This window comes from Aspergillus sclerotioniger, assembly GCF_003184525.1.
Source record: "Aspergillus sclerotioniger CBS 115572 chromosome Unknown BO94scaffold_12, whole genome shotgun sequence".
Taxonomy (NCBI): Eukaryota; Fungi; Ascomycota; class Eurotiomycetes; order Eurotiales; family Aspergillaceae; genus Aspergillus; species Aspergillus sclerotioniger.
The window spans coordinates 254,002-279,325 of NW_020291002.1; the positions used below are offsets into that span (position 1 = coordinate 254,002).

The 25,324-nt window shown below is 54.3% G+C and overlaps 9 protein-coding genes and 1 non-coding gene across 10 annotated transcripts; 5 read left to right on the plus strand and 5 right to left on the minus strand.

The window, feature by feature from the left end:
- Positions 1 to 1,226: 1,226 nt before the first annotated feature.
- On the plus strand, positions 1,227 to 4,064 carry BO94DRAFT_515487 (histidine biosynthesis protein HIS4; the record flags this gene model as incomplete). The annotated part of the gene is made up of 3 exons (XM_025609923.1): positions 1,227 to 2,203; positions 2,252 to 3,820; positions 3,868 to 4,064. The coding sequence occupies exons 1-3, from the start codon at positions 1,360 to 1,362 to the stop codon at positions 4,062 to 4,064; spliced, it is 2,610 nt and encodes an 869-aa protein (XP_025468014.1). The 5' UTR covers positions 1,227 to 1,359.
- A 59-nt stretch (positions 4,065 to 4,123) lies between these two features.
- Positions 4,124 to 5,282, minus strand: BO94DRAFT_491075 (rRNA-processing protein UTP11). The gene is made up of 2 exons (XM_025609142.1): positions 5,120 to 5,282; positions 4,124 to 5,059 (listed from the first exon to the last, which is right to left on the minus strand). Exons 1-2 carry the CDS (start codon positions 5,213 to 5,215, stop codon positions 4,283 to 4,285), a joined length of 873 nt encoding a protein of 290 aa, XP_025468015.1. The 5' UTR covers positions 5,216 to 5,282; the 3' UTR covers positions 4,124 to 4,282.
- Positions 5,283 to 5,680: 398 nt separating this feature from the next.
- BO94DRAFT_452045 (uncharacterized protein) lies at positions 5,681 to 6,136 on the plus strand (the record flags this gene model as incomplete). Its single annotated transcript, XM_025607544.1, has 2 exons — positions 5,681 to 5,828; positions 5,883 to 6,136. Coding segments are annotated over 2 exons (402 nt in total), but the record flags the coding sequence as incomplete, so codon positions are not given.
- A 550-nt stretch (positions 6,137 to 6,686) lies between these two features.
- BO94DRAFT_450386 (putative transcription initiation factor TFIID, 31kD subunit) lies at positions 6,687 to 7,205 on the minus strand (the record flags this gene model as incomplete). Its single annotated transcript, XM_025607537.1, has 1 exon — positions 6,687 to 7,205. A coding segment is annotated over one exon (519 nt), but the record flags the coding sequence as incomplete, so codon positions are not given.
- Positions 7,206 to 7,728: 523 nt separating this feature from the next.
- On the minus strand, positions 7,729 to 10,809 carry BO94DRAFT_534547 (putative lipin Smp2). Its single transcript, XM_025611576.1, has 5 exons — positions 10,353 to 10,809; positions 10,228 to 10,298; positions 9,899 to 10,169; positions 8,945 to 9,842; positions 7,729 to 8,896 (listed from the first exon to the last, which is right to left on the minus strand). Exons 1-5 carry the CDS (start codon positions 10,459 to 10,461, stop codon positions 7,993 to 7,995), a joined length of 2,253 nt encoding a protein of 750 aa, XP_025468018.1. The 5' UTR covers positions 10,462 to 10,809; the 3' UTR covers positions 7,729 to 7,992.
- A 522-nt stretch (positions 10,810 to 11,331) lies between these two features.
- BO94DRAFT_545755 (Fibronectin type III domain protein) lies at positions 11,332 to 14,708 on the plus strand (the record flags this gene model as incomplete). The annotated part of the gene is made up of 3 exons (XM_025613256.1): positions 11,332 to 11,375; positions 11,434 to 12,703; positions 12,756 to 14,708. 3 exons carry the CDS (start codon positions 11,332 to 11,334, stop codon positions 14,706 to 14,708), a joined length of 3,267 nt encoding a protein of 1,088 aa, XP_025468019.1.
- A 206-nt stretch (positions 14,709 to 14,914) lies between these two features.
- On the plus strand, positions 14,915 to 16,423 carry BO94DRAFT_46783 (tRNA guanylyltransferase). Its single transcript, XM_025608224.1, has 8 exons — positions 14,915 to 15,047; positions 15,099 to 15,188; positions 15,310 to 15,441; positions 15,495 to 15,539; positions 15,602 to 15,777; positions 15,836 to 15,924; positions 15,974 to 16,078; positions 16,126 to 16,423. Exons 1-8 carry the CDS (start codon positions 15,034 to 15,036, stop codon positions 16,351 to 16,353), a joined length of 879 nt encoding a protein of 292 aa, XP_025468020.1. The 5' UTR covers positions 14,915 to 15,033; the 3' UTR covers positions 16,354 to 16,423.
- Positions 16,365 to 17,581, minus strand: BO94DRAFT_534549 (uncharacterized protein). Its single transcript, XM_025611577.1, has one exon. It carries the CDS (start codon positions 17,256 to 17,258, stop codon positions 16,494 to 16,496), a length of 765 nt encoding a protein of 254 aa, XP_025468021.1. The 5' UTR covers positions 17,259 to 17,581; the 3' UTR covers positions 16,365 to 16,493.
- A 103-nt stretch (positions 17,582 to 17,684) lies between these two features.
- On the plus strand, positions 17,685 to 17,797 carry BO94DRAFT_t146. Its single transcript has one exon. It is a non-coding gene; the product is annotated as a tRNA-Val (tRNA).
- A 478-nt stretch (positions 17,798 to 18,275) lies between these two features.
- BO94DRAFT_545758 (WD repeat protein) lies at positions 18,276 to 19,809 on the minus strand (the record flags this gene model as incomplete). Its single annotated transcript, XM_025613257.1, has 6 exons — positions 18,276 to 18,422; positions 18,473 to 18,599; positions 18,652 to 18,989; positions 19,049 to 19,115; positions 19,217 to 19,316; positions 19,503 to 19,809. 6 exons carry the CDS (start codon positions 19,807 to 19,809, stop codon positions 18,276 to 18,278), a joined length of 1,086 nt encoding a protein of 361 aa, XP_025468022.1.
- Positions 19,810 to 25,324: the final 5,515 nt, after the last annotated feature.

Here is a 25,324-nt window from a genome sequence, read left to right on the forward strand (position 1 = left end):
CAGGCGGCGAAAACAATAGGTTCACGCTTGCAAGTGATCCGGCACAATTTCAATGAAAGACGATGGGTCCGGTCAAATAGTTTCGGGATATATTTCCGTTTCTTATCACTGATGGTCAGCAAATGTCTCTCACTGTGTGGTGTTGAGAACGAAGGAGGTCGGCTCCTTTTCCTGGGACCAGGTGACTCAACTCAAGGGCATCATGGCCCTGAAATAACTGTCAGGCAGGTGGAAAGATGTTCTCTAGAGACATCCACCAAGGAATCCGGGTGGTACTTCGACCAAAGAGATCGGTTTGCGCTCTCTTCACCAGATCTAGTGTGAAGCAACACTGCTCCGTACATCCCTAACCCCCGTTATTCCGCAAAGCACGGTGACTAGTCACAATATCAGCCAGATCCTGTGAGGTGTCGCTCGCCACAAGACTGACAGAGGTTTGAGAGACAAACCTGTGTATCCACTGAGCAGTTGATGCATGGAATGAGAGCAAACATTTAATAATGTCTGGCGCACCGCGGAGAACCGTTATTGGGTATACTAGACGACTTTGTCCAGTACAGTCAGTCCTGTAGATCTGCTCAGAATTATAGACAACGCAGGGTAAAGAAATGTCATATATCATATTCTAGAAATGGTGAAAACCAAATGTATGTAGCAATGAGTATCTAGTAGAAGGAAAGTGTGATCACCAGTTTATTGAATGGTGGGAATCTAGTTCGGCGGATTTCATCCGTCAGCCCGATAGAACACAAGATCGGCACGGGGAATGCCGCATGCAATGAATGTTGTAGCCATTTCCGTCGATGTGACAGCACCATCGGAGAGTATCTGTCCATTCATAATGCATGATATCCTTTCAATGGCCGTGTGAGGTCATTCCAGAACACAGTGGCCTGTGAGATCCATCCACTCACTAGACGTGAGCTAAGGCAGAGGATGCCCGGAGATGTACGGAGATGTACGGAGTAGAAGATGAGATGAGGGGCACCCCGCAAGCAGGATCGGGAAACGTCAGCCACTCGACGGCAGGAGGAATAAAGGATCAAGCTCCAGGGACTTCGGAGTCAGGGACACGTCCAGACCAATTGTACTAAGCACCTGTCATCCATGGACGAGGGGTCCTGATCCAATCACTCCCCGCTGATTCACGGCAGGCGGTCAGAGGCTCCGATGGCGGGGCTGGAAGAAATTGCTGGCGGAATCTTTCTTTATCTCCCCGGTCCGCCCCGGACTGACTCACGACGATTTCTCATTTCTCCTGACCATTTATCTTCTCCCCCCCCGGTCTTGGGGACCTCATCTTCAACTCTGATCTCTTTTGCACCATCCTCTGCTTCATCTCCCTCCCCACTGCCCACCATGGCTACTCCCCTCCTCGTTTCCTACGACCCCGCCTCCCCCTCCTCCAGCCTCTCCCTCAAGCAGATCGCCTACTTCGGACGCGTCCTCATCAAGGCCTCAAGCCTCGCCCAGACTGAGGAATTCATCAAGCACAACTTCCGTCTCCTCGACGTCTATGTTGATGCTACCGCCATTTCCTCCTCCGGAGACCTCGTCGATATCCTCAATGCCGGCGCTGCCAAGATCTTCATCTCCCTCGATCAGCTGACTGCTCTGTCCGAGGAACAGTCTGTACCTTCGTCGCGACTCGTCGTATACACATCTGAGAGCCAGGTTGATGCCTTCCAGACCTGGGTGGGCCAGTCTACCGAGCGCAAGGATGCAGGCTTGTCGACCGACGCGTCTGCCGTCAAGGCCCTCGCCGAGAAGCTGGGCATGAACCTGGAAGCTCAGAACCTGTACCGCACATACTCGAGCACCCCCTCAGAGGAGGCTCTGAAGGACACTCTGAACCAGGGTGGTCTCAGCGTTGTGTCTGCCGACGCATTGACCTTCGAACACAAGGAACCCAACGGCAAGATCGTCGCCGCCTCTCTCATTGCCGCTCGTGCTGTCGCCGACCAGAGCAACGGACTCTACGCCACTACGGTGACTGATGAGCGTGGAACATGTCTGGGACTCGTGTGGAGCAACGATGAGAGCATCGCAGAGGCTCTTCGTACGGGCACCGGTGTCTACCAGAGCCGGAAGCGCGGTCTCTGGTACAAGGGCCAGTCGAGTGGTGACGTACAGGAGTTGATCCGTGTCGGCTTTGATTGCGACAGCGATTGCTTGGTCTTTGTTGTCAACCAGGTTGGCAGAGGTAAGTCATGACAGACACCCGTTAAGCTTCGTCTCGCTGACCCCATAGGTTTCTGTCACCTTGGAACCGCCAGCTGTTTCGGACCTTACAATGGCCTCGCCCGTCTTCAGAAGACCCTGCAAGCCCGCAAGGCCGATGCCCCCGCTGGCTCCTACACCGCCCGTCTTTTCAACGAGCCCAAGCTCACCCAGGCTAAGATCATGGAGGAGGCCGACGAGCTGTGCCGTGCGAACACTAAGGAAGAGATTGCCTTCGAGGCTGCGGATCTTCTCTACTTTGCTCTGACCCGCTGCGTTGCGGCCGGTGTCAGTCTCGAGGATGTGGAGAGGAACCTGGACCTTAAGAGCCTGAAGGTGAAGCGGAGAAAGGGCGATGCTAAGGGCCCATGGGCGGAGAAGGCTGGCCTGGCCGCCGCCGCTCCCGAATCGAAGCCCGCGGCCGAGCCTGCTCCGCCTGCTCAACCCACTCCCAAGGCTGACGAGACGATGCAGATGACTCGTGTCGTCACTGCTTTGACGCCCGTGGAAGTCGTCCAGGACTATCTCAAGCGTCCCTCCCAGAAGTCCAACGATGCGATCGTCGCTCTCGTTCGCCCCATCATCCAGGATGTCCGCGAGCAGGGTGATGCCGGCGTGCTTAAGTACACCCACAAGTTCGAGAAGGCGACCTCCTTGACGTCTCCTGTTATCCGCGCCCCGTTCCCGCCTGAGCTGATGAAGCTTACCCCAGAGACGCAGGAGGCCATTGATATCAGTATCTCCAACATTGCCAAGTTTCACAGCGCCCAGAAGGACAGCAACGATGGCCTGAAGGTGGAGACCATGCCGGGTGTGGTCTGCTCTCGTTTCTCGCGTCCCATCGAGCGCGTCGGTCTCTACATCCCCGGTGGTACTGCCGTTCTGCCGTCCACCGCTATGATGCTGGGTGTTCCCGCCATGGTGGCTGGCTGCAAGAAGCTCGTCTTTGCCTCTCCTCCCCGCGCGGACGGCAGCATCTCGCCTGAGATCGTCTACGTCGCACACAAGGTGGGAGCTGAAAGCATCGTGCTTGCTGGTGGTGCGCAGGCGGTCGCCGCGATGGCGTACGGCACTGAGAGCATCAGCAAGGTGGACAAGATTTTGGGTCCTGGCAACCAGTTTGTGACGGCCGCCAAGATGTTGGTCTCCAACGACACCTCCGCCGGTGTCAGCATTGACATGCCGGCTGGTCCTAGTGAGGTCCTGGTGATCGCAGACAAGGACGCTAACCCTGCGTTTGTGGCTTCCGATCTGCTCAGTCAGGCCGAGCACGGCGTGGACTCCCAGGTCATTCTCATCGCCATCGATTTGAACGAGCAGCAGCTTCAGGCCATCGAGAAGGAGGTCGACATCCAGGCCAAGGCTCTTCCCCGTGTGGACATCGTCAAGGGCTCTCTGGCTCACTCGGTCACTTTCGTCGTGCGCGATCTCGACGAGGCCATGGCTCTCAGCAACGACTATGCCCCGGAGCACTTGATCCTGCAGATCCAGGACGCCGAGGCGGCAGTTGCGCAGGTGCAGAATGCCGGTAGCGTGTTCATTGGAGAATGGACCCCGGAGAGTGTTGGCGATTACTCGGCTGGTGTCAACCACTCCTTGCGTAAGTTCTCCCGGTCCCAATTTGCGGATAAATGCTAACGATCACAGCGACCTACGGATACGCCAAGCAGTACTCAGGTGTGAACCTCGGGTCGTTCCTCAAGCACATCACCAGCTCGAACCTCACCGCGCAGGGACTGCTGGGATTGTCTCGCACGGTGGAGCAGTTGGCAGCAGTGGAGGGACTGGATGCGCACAAGCGGGCCGTGAGCATCCGCGTGGCGCACATGAAGCAGCAGGCATGATTTCGGTATCCAGCGGTTTACGATTCGACGCGGTATGTAATGAGCATAGCAATAAAAGGGTCTTGATGATCACTGTACATTAAATGGTATCTCGAACGCCACTCTAGTAGAATACACTGGAACTTTTCCCAACCGCAAGCCAACCCGATGCAACGAACCGCGAATCATCAATCATAGCCAGTGATTGAGGCAGTAAACACAAGTAAAGACGCAACACATCACCTCTTCCGCTCCCGGATCTTCCACTTGACCCCGTTCTTATTTGTGCCTCCGACCACGTTATCCATGCGTCCGCGCTGCCAATCCAGCTCGCGCTCTGCGGCCGTGATATCCTTGTACTGCTTCTGCAGCGACTTGAGCTTGTTGGCGCGCGACTCAGCAGCCCGTTTCTTCATCTTCCGGGCTCGGCGCGCCTCGACGAGGGCCTGTCGCTCGGCCTCCATCTGCTTGCGCGACTTCTTCTGCGCCTGCACCTTCCCAAAAGAATCATCCTCCCCGTCTGAATCGTCATTCTTTTCTTCCTCCTCCCGCAGCTTCTTCTTCTTCAACGTCCTCTGCTCCCTGCGATCATCCGCAAACACCAGCTTCTTCGACTTCTTGTCGGCCTCGTCCCCAAAGTCAAAGTCAAAGTCCATGTCATCCTCATCCATATCATCCTGCTCCCCCTTCTTCTCTCCTTCTCCGTCTAGAATCTCCTTCATCCCATCCTGCAACCGCACCTCCTCCTCCAACTTCTCCATCTGCCGTCTAATCCGCTCCCCCACTGTCCGCAAATACCCCGCATCCTGGGTCTTGAGCAGCTTGATCGCATCGTGACTGAGGCCTCGGGCGGCCGCGGAATCTCTCGCTCCGGAACCGTGCTTTCCCTGCCGGGCGGAGTTGCCCGACATCATACCGAAGGCGAATTCATCGGGGTTGCGGTCGCGGACCTTTTCTTGGAGACGCTTGATTTTCTCTTTCTTGGTGTTGTAGTCTTTGGCACGGAGGGAGTAGTCCTAGTTTAATCAGTATCTGTTGAGAGCAGCACATGAAAGAAATAAGGAGAGAGGAAGTACCTTGTGCTTCTCAAGGATACCCCATTTCTCGCGGCCTTCGAGCTGACCACGTTCGCGGTGGTTCCGCCGCTGAACGGCGTTGCGCATAGACGACATGGTGAGTGTATAATATTCCCCGTATTAGACTGGTTTCCGTGGATGAGAAAGACCAGTGATAATGTCGATGCTACGCGGAGAGGGACGAGGAGAAAGTCCAGTAAATTGAAAAGTCGGAGTCGGAGCCACTAAACCCGATTGAGTAGGCCCCAAGCAACTGCCTCGAACTTCTCTCCGCCGCCGGCATTCTGTGGGAAAGCTGTCCTGCCCCAGTCGCCAATTGCTGTCCGTGACGAGTAATAGCTTCCTGAGCTGGATTGATTGAGTCTGCTAATTGATGATGAATTGATCCCTGCTATCTCTTCTTTCCCCACGACATCACGACTCCGAGAGATCTCCCATCCGACTGGACACACCACACCACACCACCAACACTTCAGTTCCCTCCACACACCTACCTACCTACCTACCTACCTCTCTCATCTCACAACCGACCCACCTCAAGAGGAACAGAAAGATCTCAAAATGTCATCCCAAGAACCCCAACAATCCCAACCTCCCCGCAAAACCTACAACCTCCGCAACCCCCTCCCCCTCTCCGCCGCCCAAGAATCCGAAGTGAAGCAACTCTACTACAAGCGCGTTCGCTCGCTCTGCGCACCGGAAATCAAAGGTACTTCCCCACGTATATGTGCATCAAGACTTACACTAACGCGGACCCGTACAGCATTCGCCGAATGCGCCGTCAACCGAACCGTCACCGCGACATGGGTATGTCGGGAGCAACGACTAGCGATGAACGCGTGCATGGTTGCGCATGCGAAGCCAGAGGAAGAAGACCGGGCGCGGGAGGAATGGTTCTCGACGCATGAGGAGCGACGTCGCGCGAAGGAGGCGGAGGTCGCACGGGTGGAGAAACGGAGGGTGGAGGTCATTAAAATGATGAGGGAGGATGAGGAACGGAGGAAGAAGGCTGCTGCTGCTGCTGCTGGGGAGAAGGCTTAGATGGTTGGATGGGGTTGGCGTATATAGGTTTACCTTATTTTTCTTTACTTGTCTGTTATGTGGGAATTGGCGTTGTGAGTTTTTGTGTATGCATACGGCTATTGTATAGTAGTGAAGCGGTGATGTTGATGAAGCATCGGATAGATGAAAAGAAGGAAGGAAGCAAGAAAGAAGAAAGAATAGATTAAAATCTCCCGTCCACCGAGCCTGACCTGCGCCCAAACGCCTCCATGCAGTTGATACCATCATTCCATCTTCCAGCCAGATATTATCAAAGAAAAGATTCCTCCTGTCTAAACATCCGTCATATCTTTATCCCCATCACCATCACCATCCCCCTCCCCCATAGCCGTATCCTCTCCAAACACATCCTCCATCTTCCCATCCTCATCCTCATCCCCATCTCCCTCTCCCTCCCCATCCTCCCCCTTAACCCCCACCAACCCATTCTCCCTCCCCGCACCAACACCCCCTCCCCACCCTCTACCACCTCCTCCTCTTCTTCGCCCTCACTCTCCCACTCCGCTTTCATCCCCCACCCCAGACCCGTCAAGCAAAACCTCTCCGGCGGCAACCTCATCCCACCCATAACAACACTCTGATTCGCCTGACCCTGCTTCACGGCCCCCGAATTATCAAACCCCCTACTCGCCCCCGGCAACGCAACCCTATTCCGTTCCGCCGCCACATCCATCAAAAACTCCTTCGGCAGACCAGCCTGGAACTGATAATGCAGACGCGACGCAATGGCGAGCCGTAACGCGGGCAGCGACACACTGTTGACTTCCGAGGCACCGCGCGAGGAAGATGCGGGGTCGGTGGTTCCCGCATAACCTTCTGTTGCGAGGTGCACTGCGTCTTGTAGTACAGAGGAGGTGTAGCGGTAGGCGAAGTCGAGGAGTTGGAGAGGGATGCGTTCTTGGTAGGCTGTTACGCCGAGGGAGGAGAGGAGCATGTGGATTAGACGGACGTCGCGCGGGCGGCGCGATTTGCCGCTGTCTTTTAGGGAGGTGGATGGGATTTGGGTTGGTTGGGTGAGGGGGGCGCGTTTGCGGTGGTGGTGGTGTTGGGGGAGCACTGGTGGTGGTTTGAGTGTTGGGGCGGTGGTGGTGCTGGCACTGGTGGTTTGTGTGGCGGTGGGTTGGCTGGTGCTGGGTTCGGCGGGGGGGTGATGGGTTGGGTGGTGGGTGGTTGGCCGTGCGTGGGTGAGGCCATTTTGAAGGTGTTGGTGGTGGTTGTGGTGGTGGTTGTGATTGAGGTGCTGAGAGGTAGATGGGGTAGGTAGGTGATGGTTGCTGACGCGGTCGAGGCGGTCAATTGGGATGCGCTGGCATGGCCTCCAGAAGGGTTGCTGGGGTGTGTCCGATGCGGCCGTGAGTGATTGCGCGGTGCTCGATAAAGGTTGCTGGGTGGTGAAGAAGCTGGGGAAGATGGAAGCTGAAATGGCGATGAGATGAAAGACGTTCAGTTCCGCCAGTCGGGGTCCGCGCTAGACCCGCTTCGGCAGGATCCATTCCGCTCCGACAAGAATTATCGACTTTTACCATGATTATTATTAGGATTAACATGTGCAACAGTCAGGTAATATTCATCTAGCACATTCTATACAGCCAAATCGAATTCTCCCTATCATACATTATGCGCTGCTGAATAAAGCAGTAACTATATGGTTATGCGACCTGTGCAAACGCCCATCATGCAAATCTATCAACAAACACCTCATCCATGCAATAAATGTTAGAGTCCAGGCACAGCGGCATCGCGCGTAGCGGGGTATCAGGCACTGGACACTGAGCCGCCTAGTTGCAGTTGATGCATCCACGGCCATCCGATCATCGCTTCGGAGACCCAGGGTTCGACTTGGTCAGACGAGGGGAGACCACCGGCTCTTCGTCAGACAGGACCTCGTCTTCTTCTTCCACGCCCTCATCGATTTGAAGACTGCGGCTGTCAGCCAGTTCGGATCCATCGACTGAGTCCTGCGAGATGTAGCTAGCCCCGAGATCTTCCCCGGCCTCGTCCTCTTCCACATCACTCCCATCCTCCTCACTCAGCTCCCCGTCGTAGTCCTCTTCCTCTTCCTCCTCTTCCTCTTCTTCCTCCTCTTCCTGGTCACCTTCTTCCGCTTCACTGTCTGTACATGAGAAGTCTTCCAGATCCGGTGGGGGCTCCCGCCAATAGGTAAAGTCGGTATATTCTTCGCCTCCAGCCTGTACCAGCAGACTCACCGGTGGGAAGAAATGGTCAAGCAGTTCGGTCATCGACACATAGCTGCTCTTGTATTTGTTCAGACTGAGGAGATCTAGTACAACCTCCGCGTTCGAGTTGATCGTGAAGATCCGGGTCGATGGGATGTTCACAGACCGATAGCTCAGCGCGTCCGTCAGGCGGTTGCCGAACCCGGCGTAGAAGGGATTTTCCTTGCCATTGAACAGATTGAGGATATCCCGCAGACAAGCCATCTTGAACACCTCGGGCTTCCTCAGGTAGATCTCCCGTCGGAGAGCCGCCATGGTCCGATCAGGGCTCATGATGACCGGGCCCTTGGGCAATCGGTATCCGTCCTGATTGACCCCGTACAGGTAGGCCCGCGTAAGATCGGCCTGGCCAACCGATCGACTCGTAAGATACATGATGTTGTAACCATTGTTGGCAATGTCAGTATACAACTTGGCCACGCCCGCATGCGTCCAGTCACGGCCGATCATGTTCAACACATGGCCCAGGGCATCCGATCTATACTCATTAGCGACCAACATGATGACCCAGTCAGAAGGAACTCACTTGGTGATAGTCCCATCAATGTCGGAAATGACAATGGGGACGTTACCGTTCCACAGATACATCGTCGCCGTGCAAGTAGCCCGGTTAACGCTGAACGACATGTTGTTCGCACCAGGCTTCAGATTCAGCGCCTTGAGTTGGTTACTCGTCAGACGCAGAGTCTTGGCATAGTTTCGGGCGGACTCTGTAGCCAGAGGCTCTTGTGTCGGAGACTGCGGCGGGGTAGGAAAGCCGGGTTGGACATCGGACTGGGCGCGATGGTGCCGGGTGGGCATCGGCTTATCATTGATAGACCGATCACTATCGCTGTGATACCCTGGGTCGGAAATCGCATGCTCGCTCATGGCAGAGCTCGGCCGCATCGCATTGAACGTAGCTCGCCGGTTGGCAGCCTCCTTTGCTTCCTCGCTGCTGTAGATCCACAGGTTGCCATGCTCGTCGGCCCCGATAAGAGCCCCGATATCATAGCTTCCCTCCAATTCCTCGGCGAGGATCTTCCGTGCAAGGACTTCCGCCCGGAGAGCATCCTCCTCGCTGCTTTTATAGCCGGTCATGTCAAGCATGAGATCACCCGTTTCAGTAACGCGAGACGGAATATTCGACCCAGAGAGTTTCTTCGATAGTGAGACAGCGCGAGACATCGCCTCTTCCGGCGATAACAACGGGGGACTTCGCGGACGGCCATCCGGACCGACGTCATCGCTCGAGGCGCTCGCACCAGGTGACTGCAATCCATATACTTGGTCCGCCACGCTAACACTGTTGGAGCGGCTCTTGGTCAACAGCACCGTATCCGTAACCGTCCGGTCGATTTGTTTTGGTTCATCACCGAACGATCCGTGCCGGGACCGGCCCAGGCTGGAGTCATCCGGCGATCGTGAGAGGGGGGTAATGGTACCTGCAGCATTATGAGCATCAAGCACACCGTAGAAGGATTTAGGCGATAGAACCCACCCAAATCGCTTGTTGCCCGCATACCCCTCGACAGCATGGGAAGAGCTGTGCTGCCATTGGTTCGATCGAGATCTAGGTAATCGGGTTCTTGGAGGGAGGGGGGAAGGTTTTCCTCGCTGCGCATCTTGGGGCTACTAGTTGGCGACACTAAAGGCGACGTCTGGAGCGAGGCGGGAATCTCGTCCGTCGTCTCAAAGACGAAGAAGGCCTCCCCGCCCTCGCCCAGCTTCATCGCATAGTTTTGTCTGATCCCATTGACGGAGAATTCCACCTTAAAGCAATCTTAGTTATGCGGGAACGCGGCCAGGATCGATGCGGGCAGACGGTACCTTCTTCTCGTACGGGCGGAGCAATGAGAATTTGCCAAAACGGACATGGAAGGGTGAACAGGCAAGGGTTCCTATCCCAAAGGATCAGTACAGATTCGTCAAACGAAAGGTGGCAGACAGCGGACCATCTTCTTGTTCAATCACGATCACATCGATTGCCCCACTCAAGGTGGCTGGATTGATGGAGTTCCAGGTCTTGGAGACCGAACCGCTGATACTTCGAACGTACTGCATCCTGCAATAGTGACAGGGAAAGTCCCGGACGAAGGTTGAACAATCCCAAAAGACAAAGGCGAACCACGGCACACAAAGACACGACAAAGAGAGGGGGTTGGAGGTCAGACGGCGGAGGAGCAGGAATTGCCGCCTACATACGGCCCATGTGACAAGGGCCGATAGACATGCCCCGGAGTGGGAATCACGAACGAGAGACGGTCACTTGCAATGCGAATGAGCTGGCATGCAAGCATCTGACCACGGCGAAATCAAGCGAGTGGAACCTGCAGAACAGGCAAGGCGAGGTGACAGCAAAGTGAGACAGCAAGGACAGCGAAAAGATCCCAAAGAAGCTGGTGGCTCTTGTTGGTTGTTGGGAGAGGCGCTCTCGGTGCTGCGGGCTCAACAGCCCAACAGCAACCCGGGTCCCCCGGAGGCGGGCGGTCCGTCATGTGCCTCACTCTTCAGTCTTCACACTTCAAAGTTCCCAAAGTTGCTGGCCTGGTTGGCCTTCCTCGGCTTGAAACAGCCGCTAGCCCCCATCCGGCGGGGGGCCGCCTCTTTTTTGAGACCGTCTCAAGCACCCTCGAAACCTGCCATGATCTGCAACGCTGACTCAGCGCTGCGTCAGCACCCTTCCAGGTCAGGTGACTCTGTCCCTCTCAGCCTCCGCGGAGCATCGGATTAATTCCTACTGTACCGGATTCGCAGTGAATCGAGATTCGTCTGCTGCCCTTCCTTTTCCCTTCACTGCCCTCCCCCGAGGTCGTCAGTCCCCTCCTTTCTTTCTCCTCTCCATGGGTCGCGGACGCTGGGATGTATGAGCCGTTGTTTCTCTCTTTCGACGCCTACCCCAGCGTGGTTCCCCGAGTGAGGGTCCGAGGCGTCATGGCTCTCTTTCTCGCTGTCACCATTCTTTGGGCTCTGATCTGGTATGTCGCATTGCCTCATATATTGCAGAGCACTTCAACTGACTATTCTTTTGGGAAGGCTACTGTATCGTGCGTGGCAGGTCTGTCAAACTCCCAACGACGTCCTGGTGGAAAAGCTCGGCTTGGACATCCCTCCGCCACCAGAAGTCACCCTCGAGGAGATCACCGCCCGTGAGATCCGCATCGCTTGGAAACAGCCCGAATTCCACAATTCCATCCACAAACACATCATTCAGCTGAACGGCATCAAGGGTACCCTCGGCAATGGCTCCCTCGAATCTCTATCTGTTGATACTAATGAGTTCTCAGTGGGCGAGTCGAAACGAGCGGAAACCGCAGTCGAAATCCTCAACTTGGTTCCTGGCAGCATCTACCATATCTGCGTCCTGTCCGTCAGTGCGGCAAACTTCCAGACGCCGAGTGCTATCATCCACGTGCGCACGAAATCGCTGCCTTTGTCCCAGACCCAGCAAAATGCGACGGTCGGCAACCCTGCCATCCGGGCGTCAATTCCCCGGTCTACCGCCGGTCTTGCTGCCCCGTCGGCCCCTGTGATGTCTCGAGAGCACAGCGGAGGACAGCTCCAAGCGAAGCGATCTTCGGCCGGGCGGAAACCGTCTCCTGCAGCGAGCGGGACGGAGATCTCACATGGCAATGCGGAGGAGTCCCAGAAAAGTGCGGCGAACGACGATCACGATGAGACACTCGAACAACTCGCCGACCGATTGAAATCACTCCAGCATGAGAACGAGACCGTGGAGAAGCAGACTGCCGACGAGGAGGAAGAGCACATTGCACTTCTAAAGGAACTCGAGAAGCAGCGCGACGACCTGAAGAAGCGAGTCAAGGAGAAAGACGAAGCGAGCGGCGATTTGAAGAAGCACGTTTACAAGCTGGAGAGTGTCAACCGTACTGTGCAGAGTGAGAAGGCGAAGCGAGAGAGACTCCTACAGCAGAAAGAATCTGAGCGCAAGAAGCGGAAGTCCGACATCGTCCGGTGGCAGGGCCGGGTTGAAAACATGAATCGCGATGCGGCTGAGTCGAAGGAGGAAAAGACTCGACTGGAAGAAGAGGGGAAGCAGCGTGCTGATGAGGTCCGGGAGAAGATTGCAAAGGAGCAGGCAGAGATGAAGCTCATCGATGACGAAATCCAAGACAAAGGCGGACGTGTCAAGAAGTTGGAGGAAGAGAGACAGAACCATCAGGAAGCAGATAGTGAGGATGGAAGGGAATTGGATCGGATCGACAACGAACGAGCCCGGCAGTGGGATATCAAATTGAGCAATCTCCACGCTCGCTACGCAACCCTCGTCAACCTCCACACCCAGGTACATATCCCTGCCTGCCTTGCTTGTTGCCCGATGCTAACTCACTCTACAGGCCCAGCAGCAGTACCAGGAGGCTCAGGAGCGCTTGAAGTGGCTGACTACCCAACGTACCGGCAGCACAGGACCCTTTTCTCTCCCTGCTCTCGACCTGGATCTCTCCAACACTGCGACCATCCGCCCGCGTCGACACCGCAGCTCACTCGCCAGCAATGTTTCCTCTCCCATGAACTTCACGGCCATGGAGCCATCATTCTCCGGCGGCATCACCTATAATCCTCCTGCCACGAGCTCTCCCACCTTTGGCCCGACGTCTGCTTTCTTCAATATCACCAATGGAATGACCCTCCCGAGCTTGTCGGGTCAATCGGACACCACAAGGGGGTACTCGGATTTGTCTCTTGGAAACCCGCAGATGAGCCCTCGCGCCGATGCGTTACTTCCTTCCGATCTCCTTGGGGATGAAGAATCGCCCGAACTTCCCCGCCCGGTCATTCGTTCTCTATTCTCCAACATTGAGCAGTCAAGCACCCCGCTCGAGTTCCCCCATGGACCGCCCTCGCCCGATTCTGCGGGGAGCCGGCCAGAAAGCCTTTTCGCCAGTCCGGAAAATCAAGCGCATACGAAAGACATCGAGTCTCAGCCCGTGAATCTAGAGGTGGACGAGGCGCCGAAGAGTGCATCGCGCAGGCTCTCCGGGCTATTTAGCTTCCATCGGCCTCGCGGTAAAACGCTGGCCGACGAGCCTCCTCTGCTGGGTAGTCTGAAACCAGGCCAAAGTCAGTCGTTCCCCCGTAATCTGGATGAGATGGATCCCATCGGGGCTAGACGTCGTCGGCTGAGCTATACAGGCAACTGGGCGAACCCGATGTCCTTGTTCCCCAGAAGCAACACAACAGGTGTTACCACGGATAGCTCTTCCGACCATCTCCCCTCTCGTCGCGCGGCATTTTCCAGCATTTTCTCGCCTAGCCGATTTGGTTTTGGCAGTGGCGGCAGCTTGCTCAAGTCTAGTGAGAACTCCGACCTCAGCACCGGATATAACCAGTTCAGCCCTCGGCACGATCCTATCGACCCCTCCTCCATCTTGGGTACCGTTCGTCGTGATTCGCTGTCCCCACGGCCCTCATCAACCTTCTCCTTCGAGAACCAGCTACCTCATCCCTCTACGGACAATCGGCACTTCGGTTGGCCGTCGGCTGAAAAGCAAGGCCATCGGAGTCCCCTGGGGTTTGACTGGGCCTCTCCATCTACATGGTCACGAGTGCAGTCGCGCCGGCCATCTACGCAGTACGGCTCCTCTGGTCACCTGCCTCTAAGTCTCACCGGAGAGCCCGACTTCCTTCAAGATTCATTCGAGCGACAGGGTCGGCCATTGCAAGCGCCTATCGGCACACGACCATCATCATCTCACCGGCCAGTCACCCCGAAGTTGAACCCTGCAGCGCCCACCTTCCGGACTATTTTTGGGAAACGATCGGACAAGAGTAAAGAGAAGGAGATGGCAGCGGAGCGAGATATATACGCCCCATTTGATTTTCACATGGAAGAAGGCTCTCCGTCCGAGTCGCGGATCTCCCGGGATTCTCGGTCTCTGTCCGTTTACACGGGTGACTCGTATGAGTCTCTGGAACGTATGCCTTCGGCGGGCTCGCTGGATAACGGGAGCTCGAAAGAGTCGTTTATCCGCAAAATCACCCGAAAAGGCAGCTCCAGCAAGTTCAGTTCCTGGAAGGATCGGTCGGGTCTGTTCTCCAAGAAGGGAGATCCTTCGCAAGGCGACATCGACGAGGACGCACATAGCGAGGCGCTGCTGGCCAAGAGTGTGGACAGCACCGTTTCCAGCGCGCCGTCGGCAGATCGGTCGACCCGAAGCAGCCTGGGATTCTTCAGTCGCATGTCCAGGAAGTCGGACAGGGCGGCCAGCGAGACGAGTGAATACCCGAGTGAGCAGGTTAGCGAGGCAGAGGAGGAGGAAACGGTGGAGGAGGAAATCCATGCATCCTAGCATCCATCCATTCTTTCACATTTCTTTAGATTTTAGCAGTCATCAGGTGGTACTTGTGGCTTTAGGCATTCTCTACAATTTCTTAGGTAGTGACGATAGAAGTCATCATTATGGCATAACTGCCTTTCCTACTCTTATCTATTCCATCCTGATCTCTTTGGCCGTATTTAAATCACGAGTAGATGAATCCGATGCTGGGAGATGCGGAAGGGTTGGCCGTGACTCGGTTCGGTTCGTCGTCCATCCCCACCAGAATATTCATTCATCCCTCATCTCTCTGCCCGACTGCTCTCCCTAGCATCTACACCTGCACCTTTAAAGCAAGATGGCGAACTCAAAGTATTCCCCCAGCCAGTAAATTTTTCTTGTGCCACAGCTAACATTTCCCAGATACGAATATGTCAAGTCATTCGAGCAGCCGGACGTTTTACTCCCCAATACATGGATCGTCGTCCGCATCGATGGCAGGGGGTTTCACAAGTCGGTGCTCCTTTCTTGCAATACCCGCCGTACTGCTGCATCCTAGGAATGCTATGCAGTAGCTGTATTCAGACTCATCTATCAGATGCGCCGTATACATTCCGCTAATGCGAGGGAATAGACTTTCCGCCAACTACGGCTTCATCAAACCCAACGACCGTCGGGCCCTAGACCTAATGAACGCCGCTGCAGTAGCGGTCATGAAGGATCTTCCTGATCTGTGTATTGCCTACGGTGTCAGCGATGAGTACAGGTTTGTGATGCTGCATCCATCGACTCATGCGCGGGGAAGCTGACTTGACATAGTTTCGCTTTCCACCCCAGCTGCCAATTATTCGAGCGGCGGAGTGCGTGAGTCTCTCCCAGATATCTACCACTCTGACAGTGTTGGCCTAACTCTATTGGGAATGCAGCAAGCTAGTCACGACGATTGTGTCCACCTTTACGGCATATTACACCTATCTATGGGGGTCATATTTCCCCGATACGCCGTTGCAGGCTCCCGGACTGCCCTCGTTCGATGGGAGAGCCGTCATGTATCCGAATTCCAGAATCTTTAGGGATTATATGAGCTGGCGACAGGTGGATTGTGAGTCCTTCTGTTTCTGGGTGGCACTTCGGCTGGTTGCGATACTGACGCGCTGCAGGTCACATTAACAACCTTTACAATACGACTTTCTGGACTATGGTTCAGAAAGGTGGGATGGACAATCGGGATGCTGAACAGGAGTTGAAGGTGGGTTTCTCACGTTGGGCCCTAGTGCCGATGCTGAGTGTGGAACTAGGGCACCGTGTCAGCCGACAAGAACGAGATCCTCTTCAAGAGGTTCGGCATCAACTATAACAATGAAGAAGAGATCTACAAGAAGGGCAGTGTGATTTACCGCCAGGTATGTGTATCCTTCAGCCTCATACATGAGGATGCTGACCAATTCAGTATCAATTGGAGGATGTGAAGGTAAAATCAGACTCAGGCATCCAGGAAGAAACATCACCGTTGCAGGAGGCTACACCCTCAAAGACACAACAGGACAAGCTCCGTAAACTACGGAACAAGGCACAGGTGGTGGTTGACCATGTCGACATTATTAAGGACGAGTTCTGGGAGAGACGGCCCTGGATTCTCTCGGGGAAGCCTGGGAAGCTGCCAGTAGAGTCTAAATAGATGAGCTTGTGAATAAGGAACAAACATAGTAATGAAGAATGCGTTTCATGAGAATGTACAAGAACCAAGCAGCAAGCCATGGGTATCTATAAGTTTTGTGTCTATCCATACACCTCCCATCTCTATCCAGCCAGTCAACCTTATTCCCACTTTTTCGACTTCTTCTTCTTCGACCCGTCATCAGATGTAGGCGCCTCCCGCTTCTTGCTCTTCTCCTTCTTTTCTTTCTTCGCCATCTTCACCTCCTGCACAACCGACTCGTCTCGACCACTCGACTCGGTCTGCTCCAGCTCTGTCGCCGGCGGCGTAGGATACTCCTCCTCTGGACGACGCTCCTCCTCCTTCTGCTTCTTCTTCTCCTCCTTCAACAACCTCTTCTTCTCCTTCTTCTCCCTCCTCTCCGCCCTCCTCACCTCCTTCGCCTCCCTCCTCTTCCTGCGCTCCTCCTTCCGTTTCGCCCTCTCCTCTTTCCTCTTCCTCTTCTCCTCCCTCCTCACCCGTCTCTCCTCCTTGGTCTCTTTCTTCCCCTCGCCATCAACCTCCATCTTATCCCCCTCCTCCACCTTCTTCTCCACTCCCCCCAACGTCCCAGGAACCGTCTCCCCGCGGACAAAAAACCGATACAGTTCACTCGTCAACGCATTCGGCGCCCGTTTCGTCTCCCCAGCACCAGATTTATTCTCCTCTCCGACTCCCTTCAACGCATCCTCGAATCCGCGTAGCCACCACTGATTCGTATGATCCTTAGTTGTCTTCTTTCCCACGCCTTGGTTGCCTTGCCGGCGCGCAACGAGAATCGGTCGAGTGAGGCCCAGTCCGCCGTGCGTGCCGGGGCGACGGTTCGGGTTGAGGGGGTTGCCGGGTCCGGACCAGCCGTGGCGGAGGAGGTAGGCTTGGGCGTCCATTGTTTTTTCCTTTCTTTGGGGGTTGTTTTGGGATTGGAGGGTGGGTGGTGTGTCGTGGTGTGGTAGGTAAGTAGGCGGGTGTTTTAAGTTATTGCGACGGTGAACAATCAACCAATCTCAACCAACAACGACAGGAAGCACAAAAAGAAATCAAATCCCTTTCCGTCCTCAAACAAATTAACGAGATGTCTGTGTCCCCAAAGACAAAACAACTCCACCCAACACAAGAGGGGAAAAAAAGAACGTAAGTGAAAAGAGTAAATATGTAAGTTAAGGGGGAGAAATGGGGAAAAAAATCTAATCCGGCTGGCTCTCTCTCTCTCTCTCTCTCTCCGCGCAGATAAGATAACATCAGCCACGACCATACAGCGAACAGTACTCAGACTAAGAAATGGATGCAAAGAATTTAAACTTTTTTTATCCACTAGTCGCGTGGTCTAATGGTTATGATTTCTCGTTCACATGGTTTCTTTTCCAGTGAATCCTCAGCTTATGAGGAGGTTCCGAGAAGGTTCCCGGTTCGATCCCGGGCGCGACTATCTTTTTTTTTGGGGGGGTTTTCCTTTTTTATCTTTATTCCAAGCGTATATACTCCGTAGTAGATCTTTGTATAGTGTTTCGGATAGTTTGATTGGTGCTCAGGTTCTTGTTGTTGGTTGAGTTTGGGGGTTTGGGGTCGGGAGTTTATATATATTTGTGTTTGTGAGTGGGTGTGGGTGTGTTTAGTTTGCTGGATAAGTTGAGTTGGGATCGGTTGCCCGGGGTTTTCTTTCTCTGCGTCTTCGGTAGTATGGAATCGTGGTTGGTGGTTAAGTTGAGTCAACTGGAATAAATGGATTCTTGGGTTCTAGGTCTGTACGGAGTATACGTCTACAAGATAGCTGGTGCATGTCGGCGGGTATATCCTCGGTGTGACTAGAGTCGGATGCTATGCTCAATACCATGCCATGAATGCTGAATGTTGAATATTGTATCTACATCCTGGATTGACTACAGCATCACAGTGACCATAACGCCTTAATAAGGCTTGTACCGCCCCCTCTCTTTGTTCTTCTTATCCTTCCGTGGCACCTTGGCCTCCGTTTGAGCTGTCCCCTGGTCTTCGCTGTCGGGCTTCCAGGCGCGAACGAATCCGTCCTCGCCGCAGGTGAACACAGACTGGGACTAATCACTGTTAGCTGGGTCCACGCAGTCCTATCAAATGAGTGACATACCTGCTCATCGAGATAAACCGAACGTACAATCTCCTCGCCATGGGCGCCCGGCAGACGCCACATATTGTCTTGGTCAAATCGCCAAGACGGCGTCGAAACGAGCGGAACCAGGTCCAGACGGTTTTCCCTGCAGGTGTTAGTCCGGATGAGAATCAACCCGCATGAGACCGGTCACATACTGTTTGTTGCCCGCGGCAATGTATGGTCCCTGACTACCGACGCACAGTTGTGCAATGTATTCGCAGCCAAGAGGCTGTCTCAGGTCACCGAACTGCACAGGTTCGGGCTCCTGCGTCGGCTCATCTGGATCGGTCGCCGGGTGGATGGAAAAGTCTTCGTCGTGACTGAGGGCGTAGATGGTCCTCTCGCCAAGGAACCCTGCATGATGCACGGAGCCGTGGTTGATGACTTGCACGAGGGCATCGTCCTCATCGGCGATGGTTGTGTTGTAAATGTTGACCAGCCCGTCTGTGCTGCCGGACAGAACGAGGTTGCGACGGACTGGGTGATATTGAAGCTACATCCACGGACAACCTGTCAGTAAGGAGAGAACCTGGAGTCTCGAGTAACACGTACTTCGGTCACGTCATCGTTGTGGCTCTCAACGTATTGGAGGGACGTTTGACCGGGTGATCTGGTGTCCCTGTTGCGTCAGTTAGCAGCTCGTGAAACTGGTACAGCGTCCAGCCCCCGGTAGCTCCTCCGGATAAGGCATAGGCTATGGAGGGTCGCGAATCAACTTACCAGAAGGCGACAATGGCCTGGAATGAAACAAGCTCGGTTCCAGCCACAATTCCATTAGTCTCCGGACAGCATGCGACGGACAACACGGGGGCCTGCTTCGCTGTCGCCGGAACAAGGTTAGCGAGCAACCATTTGCGGATGGGGCGTGCATATGCACGACAAACTTTGTGAAGTCTGACGGCGGGAAACCTTTGGCCTCAAGTGAGGCCACGCCTCGAATGAGGCCCACCGGATAGAGCACCGAAAAGAGGACAATCAAAGCGAAAGGGGGCGACGAGAGGCTTACAGGTCTCCATCTCCACAGCCGCGGACTTCCTGCCACTGCGCAGATCCCACAGTTTCACCTTGCCATCCCTTCCTGCCGTCGCCAGCACATGCTGGCCGGCGTCATACGATTTCAGGGACGTGACGCCCTCATGGGCGCTCGCGGCAACGACGGACGCATGGCTGAGCCCGTTAGCGTCAAACACACGAAGGGAGTCATCCGATGAAATCGCGGCAAACGACCCTGGGGACGAAGGGGCGATGGAGTAGATGTAGTGGCCCTCGGCCAGTGAGAGGGAGGAGGAAGCAGTGGCTTTGAGCGTATGCATGATTTAGATAGTGACAGTGATCGCCGATGTAGACGCCTCGGGTTTCGTTGCCCGATAAGAGCAAGTCTTGGCTGGGCAGTTCACCTGTCCAAGGAAGGTCTCGTCTGGTTCTACTTGATAACGGCGGTGCGCCTGATGTTTGTCGTTTCTGGTTCTGGTTTCTGTTTCTTTCTTTCTTGGGAGAGATGCAGCCTAGTGGCTGGCCGGAATCCAGTATCAGACCGACGCAGGCGCCAAAGTTCCTGTGCCTTTGTACCTGACGTGGCTCGATCTGATAGGAATTTAGAGGCAAACAACAGGATGTACGAGGAGCGAGCCAGGGACCGGACTATCCGATACTGATAGATAGAAGCTAAGGGACTGGCGGTGCTGCGCGGGAAAGCCAAGAAAGATTTCCCGCCGGAAAATTCGCACGCGAGACATGGCTGCCTTAGCCATCTGGCCGCAAACGCCCACGGAAGTTCGGGACTTCCATCTTCCATCCTTCCCTTCCTTCCTTCCATCCATCCATCCATGGCCCAACATCTTTCTGATCATCAATCTCCCAACGGTCTTAGGCATCTCTTCACCCTGCCGCGATGTGATGGCCAATTACACTAGCAAGGAAACCATTACCTGCAATATCCCATGGTACTATGTAGCGGTGGATGATGTGATCATGACAAGATGGATGGCGATCCTATGAATGACATAATGCCTGAATGGTATACAGAAAGCCTCGGGGGCTTTAGGATTGGCCCCCGTTGCTATTATTCAGAGATGCCTGGTATGCTGAATTCCGTCAAGGGAGACAATCACTGAGTAATCCCCACTCTGTCACATACCAGATCGTCGTTCTAGGCCATAGGTAGAAGCCTCGAAAGGGGGATGCGCCGCGGACGATGCAACAGTGCAAGGCACCTGGGTACACGTCTACGCCTGGTCTCCATCCAGAAATATGGATGTGCATGCAGGTGTGTGCGGATGGTGAGGATTGTGCGCCCTAGTGGAATTTGGTAACAGAAAATGTTCCAAGCGACTCGATTGATCTCGCACTAAGCGGCGAAAGTGATTCCGAAGTCTGGTCCGTATCCTGTAGCCTGTAGGTTCTCGAATGCCCCTGACTCACCGAGAATCAACCTTTGTGGGAGGGTGGTGACGCTAGAAGCTGGGCGTGGTCAGGAGGCGCATAACGCGGGCGACGTCGCTGCTGGAGAGGTAAATTTTCAAGGCCGATTCCAGGCGGATCATTGGATTACAAAGAGGTCAAAAGAGGGACCACCAAAGCCGTGCCCTGTGCAAGGCATGGTCACCACAATAATCTAAGTCACCAGCGGGTTTGCGCACGGGATTGGTCAATGGTCGGGAAAGTCTCTCGCAGCATTATAGCCCTGTGGAGCCGGAGTGGGCAGAAGAGACGAATTGACACAATCCTTCCGGGTCGTCGTCGCCCCAAGACCGAAGGCACCTAATTAGCAGATATCTGTGCACTGCCGCAATAATATCGATGGATGGTCTTGACGCTCTTGACGGTTGAGGCTGCTTTTTAGTTCCCCGAATACAGGCGACCAGGACATTCGCCACCCGTCTAGAGAGTAGAGAGTAGAGAGAGAGCGCGCGCGCGCGCGCGGCAGAAGCATTTCGTGCTCAAGGCCGAGTCGACGCAGAACCAGACAGTCTAGTGATCGACCTCCAACGCCTCACAAGTACTGCGTAGTGGTTAGAGCCACAAAGGCAGATGTGCTCCTGATGGGGACTAAAGCGGTAGCATCTCCGTACCTGCTCCTGGGAGGCGAGCAGTTGTACCAGAGGACAGCCAGGACGAGGATGATGGGCATGCGATGATCGGCATCCCCACAAAGCCCGCAATTGGATCGCATTTAGACAGAGTATACTCCGTGTTCACCGCGATGGTGTCGCCAAGTAAGTGACGCTGGACCTACTCACCTAGTTAGTAGATATCTAGTAGTTACCTTTCCGAAAGCAAGGGGCGACTAGTCAGGTTAATTGTCATTGTCTCAAGACGTGGATCGGTTGTACACAGTAGCATCTCTGTGGTCAACCACGACCAGGGGGGGATTGTGTCTGACTGTCTGCATGTCAAGCCTCGTGGACCAGACGGGAAAAGGTGATGGTGGAGGAACGGGGAAGATTGGCAAGGCATTCCCGGCTGGAGGTCTCCCGCAAGGCAGATTTCTGCTGCCTTGGGTATCCAGGAGTAGGAAACAATGGCGCTTATCCGAGGATTGTGATATGGTACCAAACTCTGGAGCAGTGGCTGCGAGAGCCTGGATGGACGTGGACCAGTTTACGAGCCAGCATTACCAAGGTAGACAGCGGCTGGGCCCAACGTCCCCTTAAAGGAAGGTCGACGGTTGGACAAATGATGGGGCAGCAACTTGGGCGGTTGATATTTCCGATGGGGACGTTGGAAATCCGGGCCGGTGATGGACGCCGGTGGATCACTTGGATGCCCAGAGCTCGGTGCAAGCAGGGTGAGGATAGATAGATAGAGATTAGAGGGATTAAAAATAATAGAGAAGGTCCAGCTCTGCGGTGAGGGCTTACGTTGGGTTTTCTGGTCGTATAATTTACCTAGAACTGCACGGGGAATTGATAAATTAAATCGCGATATTTCCTCGGCAAATCCTGCTAGTCATCGAGAGCGGACTAGCCAGGTAGTACTATCTAGTTAGTTCGTACCTGCCCGGTGATTGATCCAAGGAGATAGCCGGCTACTATCCATCTAGTACTAGGTAGGTCGCCTCTCAACCCAGCCTTGAGTCAACGAGCATGCGTTGCTCGGGGGTGGGGGAATCAATGGCTGGTTTCCGATATATCTGTGAAGTTGAGGGGTGTATCTGAAAAAGCTAGATAGTAGTCTAGAGTCGAAGCAAACTGAAATGGGTCTATCTTTTTTGACACCCTAGTACTGTACTAGATCATTCGATGAGTAGGTACTAGGTAGGTAGGTGAGGAAGAACATACTTCGTGCCGAGGACAAGGAATATGGTGTGGAGTGGAGGAAACTGAAACTCAGCGGCACATAGATAAGTTGGAAGGTCGTGTTCAGGGGAATGGAGAGCCAATCGTCTGTGCGTGTGCTTAATGGTGGATGGTGAGATGCGCCCAAGCCTCCGGCGTATGCAGGCTGTACAGCTGAGCGGCGGATTTGACCAGGCACAAAGTACAGCGCTTAGAAGGATGGTGCATGCATCACCATCATCGACCCGAGAGTCTGGGAAGCGGTGAAACGATCAACGTGAGACTTCTACCTACCGATAAGTCACAAGGCAGCTGCTCCTTTAGGTCAGACGCCAACCTAGGTCGGCGCCAAGCGGGTGGGTGACCTTGGGCGTAGATGGAGGACACATGTGCGGTTTACGGAGTACAGGAGGGACGACTTGCATATGGAGTGCATCCTATAGTGTACATGCATCGCCCTAGTGTGCCCGGCACGGCGCTGACCGTCATCCTCCATCCACCATCCACCATCCACCACCTCCTCTCTCTCTCTCCCTCTCTCTTTGCTTTTTGGGGGGAAGGAGGGGGAAACTTTGGATTTATTGGATTTATTTTACTCTCCCATCCCCCGGCCAGACAAAACCTCGCTGTCCAACCGCTCGGGGGTCACAGGCTCAGCTCCAATGCTGATCCAGAGACATTTCGGGTATATTAAGTTTTCTGGTACGGCCAGCCCGCCCAGGAATATGTGGTGGATGTAACCTGGGCCCAGCCAGCCAGCCAGCCATCCATCCACTAATACAGTGGTGGGTATGACAAAACCTCACTCCCTTGAAGACGTCCGGGAATAGAACCATGCTTTCTTCTGTACCACCCATCCTCTCCGTCTTAACCTCCGCCGCAAGGAGCTCACGATTCCAGTTACAGACTTATAGACTTACAGTGGGAGTAGTATGATGATTTTCGATCATGAATCCTTCTTGGTGGTAGAACTCAAGCAGTACTCGCACCGCCCGCGGCCTCGGGCGAGCCAGCGACGGAGTCGAGTGGAACCAACCACCGGTGGATGTACCTTCATCAACTGATCCACCCCGGAGCGGCTGCACGCAATGCCGTGGTTAGTGACCCTGAATGATGGAGGGTTGGCCTCGGTTCTGGTTTGCCTATTGCGGCGCTACGGGCGAGGGTTGAAACTTGAAAGGGGAGCATCCCCGAGGCTTCAAATCCTTCAACCACAGTGTTGGTAACGCTGCCTGACGCGGACGCTGACATGCCTGAAAATGCTGGCAGCGACCGCTAGGCCCACGGAGATATTGTGCGTTAGTGGCTCTCCCGAGCAAACTTTCCTTCATTCAACTAAGTGTGGGAGACGGTCCGCATCCCGCCCGGAAGTCACTTGGCTAAATTGATTGGGGACCCATCCGTGGTTGCTTTCTCCCTCGATCCTGGTTCGTTTCTCTTGGGGTTTCCTCGCGTCTTCCGCTTTGGCGTCGGGCAAACTGATCCTGCCCTAGCTGGTTACATGGCCCGTCTGCTGCACATCCTGATGTCTCTCTTCTATCCGGATGCTTCCTTATTATGATCACCGTCATTCTTCCCCTCTCGTTTCTTACAAGCCGGATACATACATGCCGCATAAGGTAGTAGAACCGAGGCTCATAAGGAGGCCTCAGGCAGCAAGGCTTTGATGATATTTTTGCGCCCTCGGTTGAAAGACAGGACAGGAGCCTCGTTCACAGAGTGAACAATGTCCAAGTCTCGGACCCCAACCATGATTCATGTCACGCTAGCCTCTTCTGTGTCTTGGTCCAGTTTCCAAAATGAGAGTTAGACATTTGACGACCCGAAGTTGGGCCGTTGTGTTGCTTCTCCGGGAAGAAGTAAGGAAAATGGTAAGGGAACATGTCACAAAGAAGCGTTGGAAAGAAAGAAATCTTGTAAGAAAAAAAAGGAAATCCTAAAACAGGTACATATAGAAAAATAAACCCATAAAGAAAAGAGGTGAGAAAAAAAAATCAAAAATCAAAAATCAAAAAAGAAAAGAGAAAAGGAAAAAATAACTAGATTGGGGGGGGAGAGAAGGGAGGGGGGGGGGTTTAAGCGCTAAGCTACTACTTACCTACCTGCTTAAGTAGAACTCGTGGTGGATACAGACTGTATGTATTCTTGTTGTATGAGGTACACAGGAAGTACCCGGGATTGCCAGTGGATATGTATGTCGGTGCAGGTGCACACCCTGGTAGCCACTAAGCACTGAGGCAGATTAGTTAGTGCGTCTGTACGGAGTAAGTGTGTATGCTATGGTACATACATACATACATACATACATACATACCTAGCTAGTAGCACATCGTGCATCCACCCTGGGATCGGTACCAGACACACAGACGTTAGACGTATCGCCTTGGGGAGGCACCGGCCGAACCTTTACTGCTGGGGGAGATTGATAGGACTCTACCGGATTCTTGATCCAGGCATCAGGGCCCTTCCATCTGGACAGGACCTTACTGATCCGCGTAGCTGCCCAGAGGTGCTAGAGAACCGTCGTACCATGGATGGCAGAGGGGTTCTA

Bases quoted from the DNA above. Each gene is read 5' to 3' on its own strand.
- BO94DRAFT_491075 (XM_025609142.1), bottom strand. From the start codon at position 5,215: ATGTCGTCTATGCGCAACGCCGTTCAGCGGCGGAACCACCGCGAACGT. The intron at 5,060-5,119 runs GTACTTCCTCTC...TGATTAAACTAG, and splicing joins GTATCCTTGAGAAGCACAAG to GACTACTCCCTCCGTGCCAA.
- BO94DRAFT_534547 (XM_025611576.1), bottom strand. From the start codon at position 10,461: ATGCAGTACGTTCGAAGTATCAGCGGTTCGGTCTCCAAGACCTGGAAC. The intron at 10,299-10,352 runs GTCCGCTGTCTG...CCTTTGGGATAG, and splicing joins CGTGATTGAACAAGAAGATG to GAACCCTTGCCTGTTCACCC. The intron at 9,843-9,898 runs GTGGGTTCTATC...ATAATGCTGCAG, and splicing joins GCGGGCAACAAGCGATTTGG to GTACCATTACCCCCCTCTCA.
- BO94DRAFT_46783 (XM_025608224.1), top strand. The intron at 15,189-15,309 runs GTCGGTGCTCCT...GCGAGGGAATAG, and splicing joins GATGGCAGGGGGTTTCACAA to ACTTTCCGCCAACTACGGCT. The intron at 15,540-15,601 runs GTGAGTCTCTCC...TTGGGAATGCAG, and splicing joins TTATTCGAGCGGCGGAGTGC to CAAGCTAGTCACGACGATTG.
- BO94DRAFT_534549 (XM_025611577.1), bottom strand. From the start codon at position 17,258: ATGGACGCCCAAGCCTACCTCCTCCGCCACGGCTGGTCCGGACCCGGC.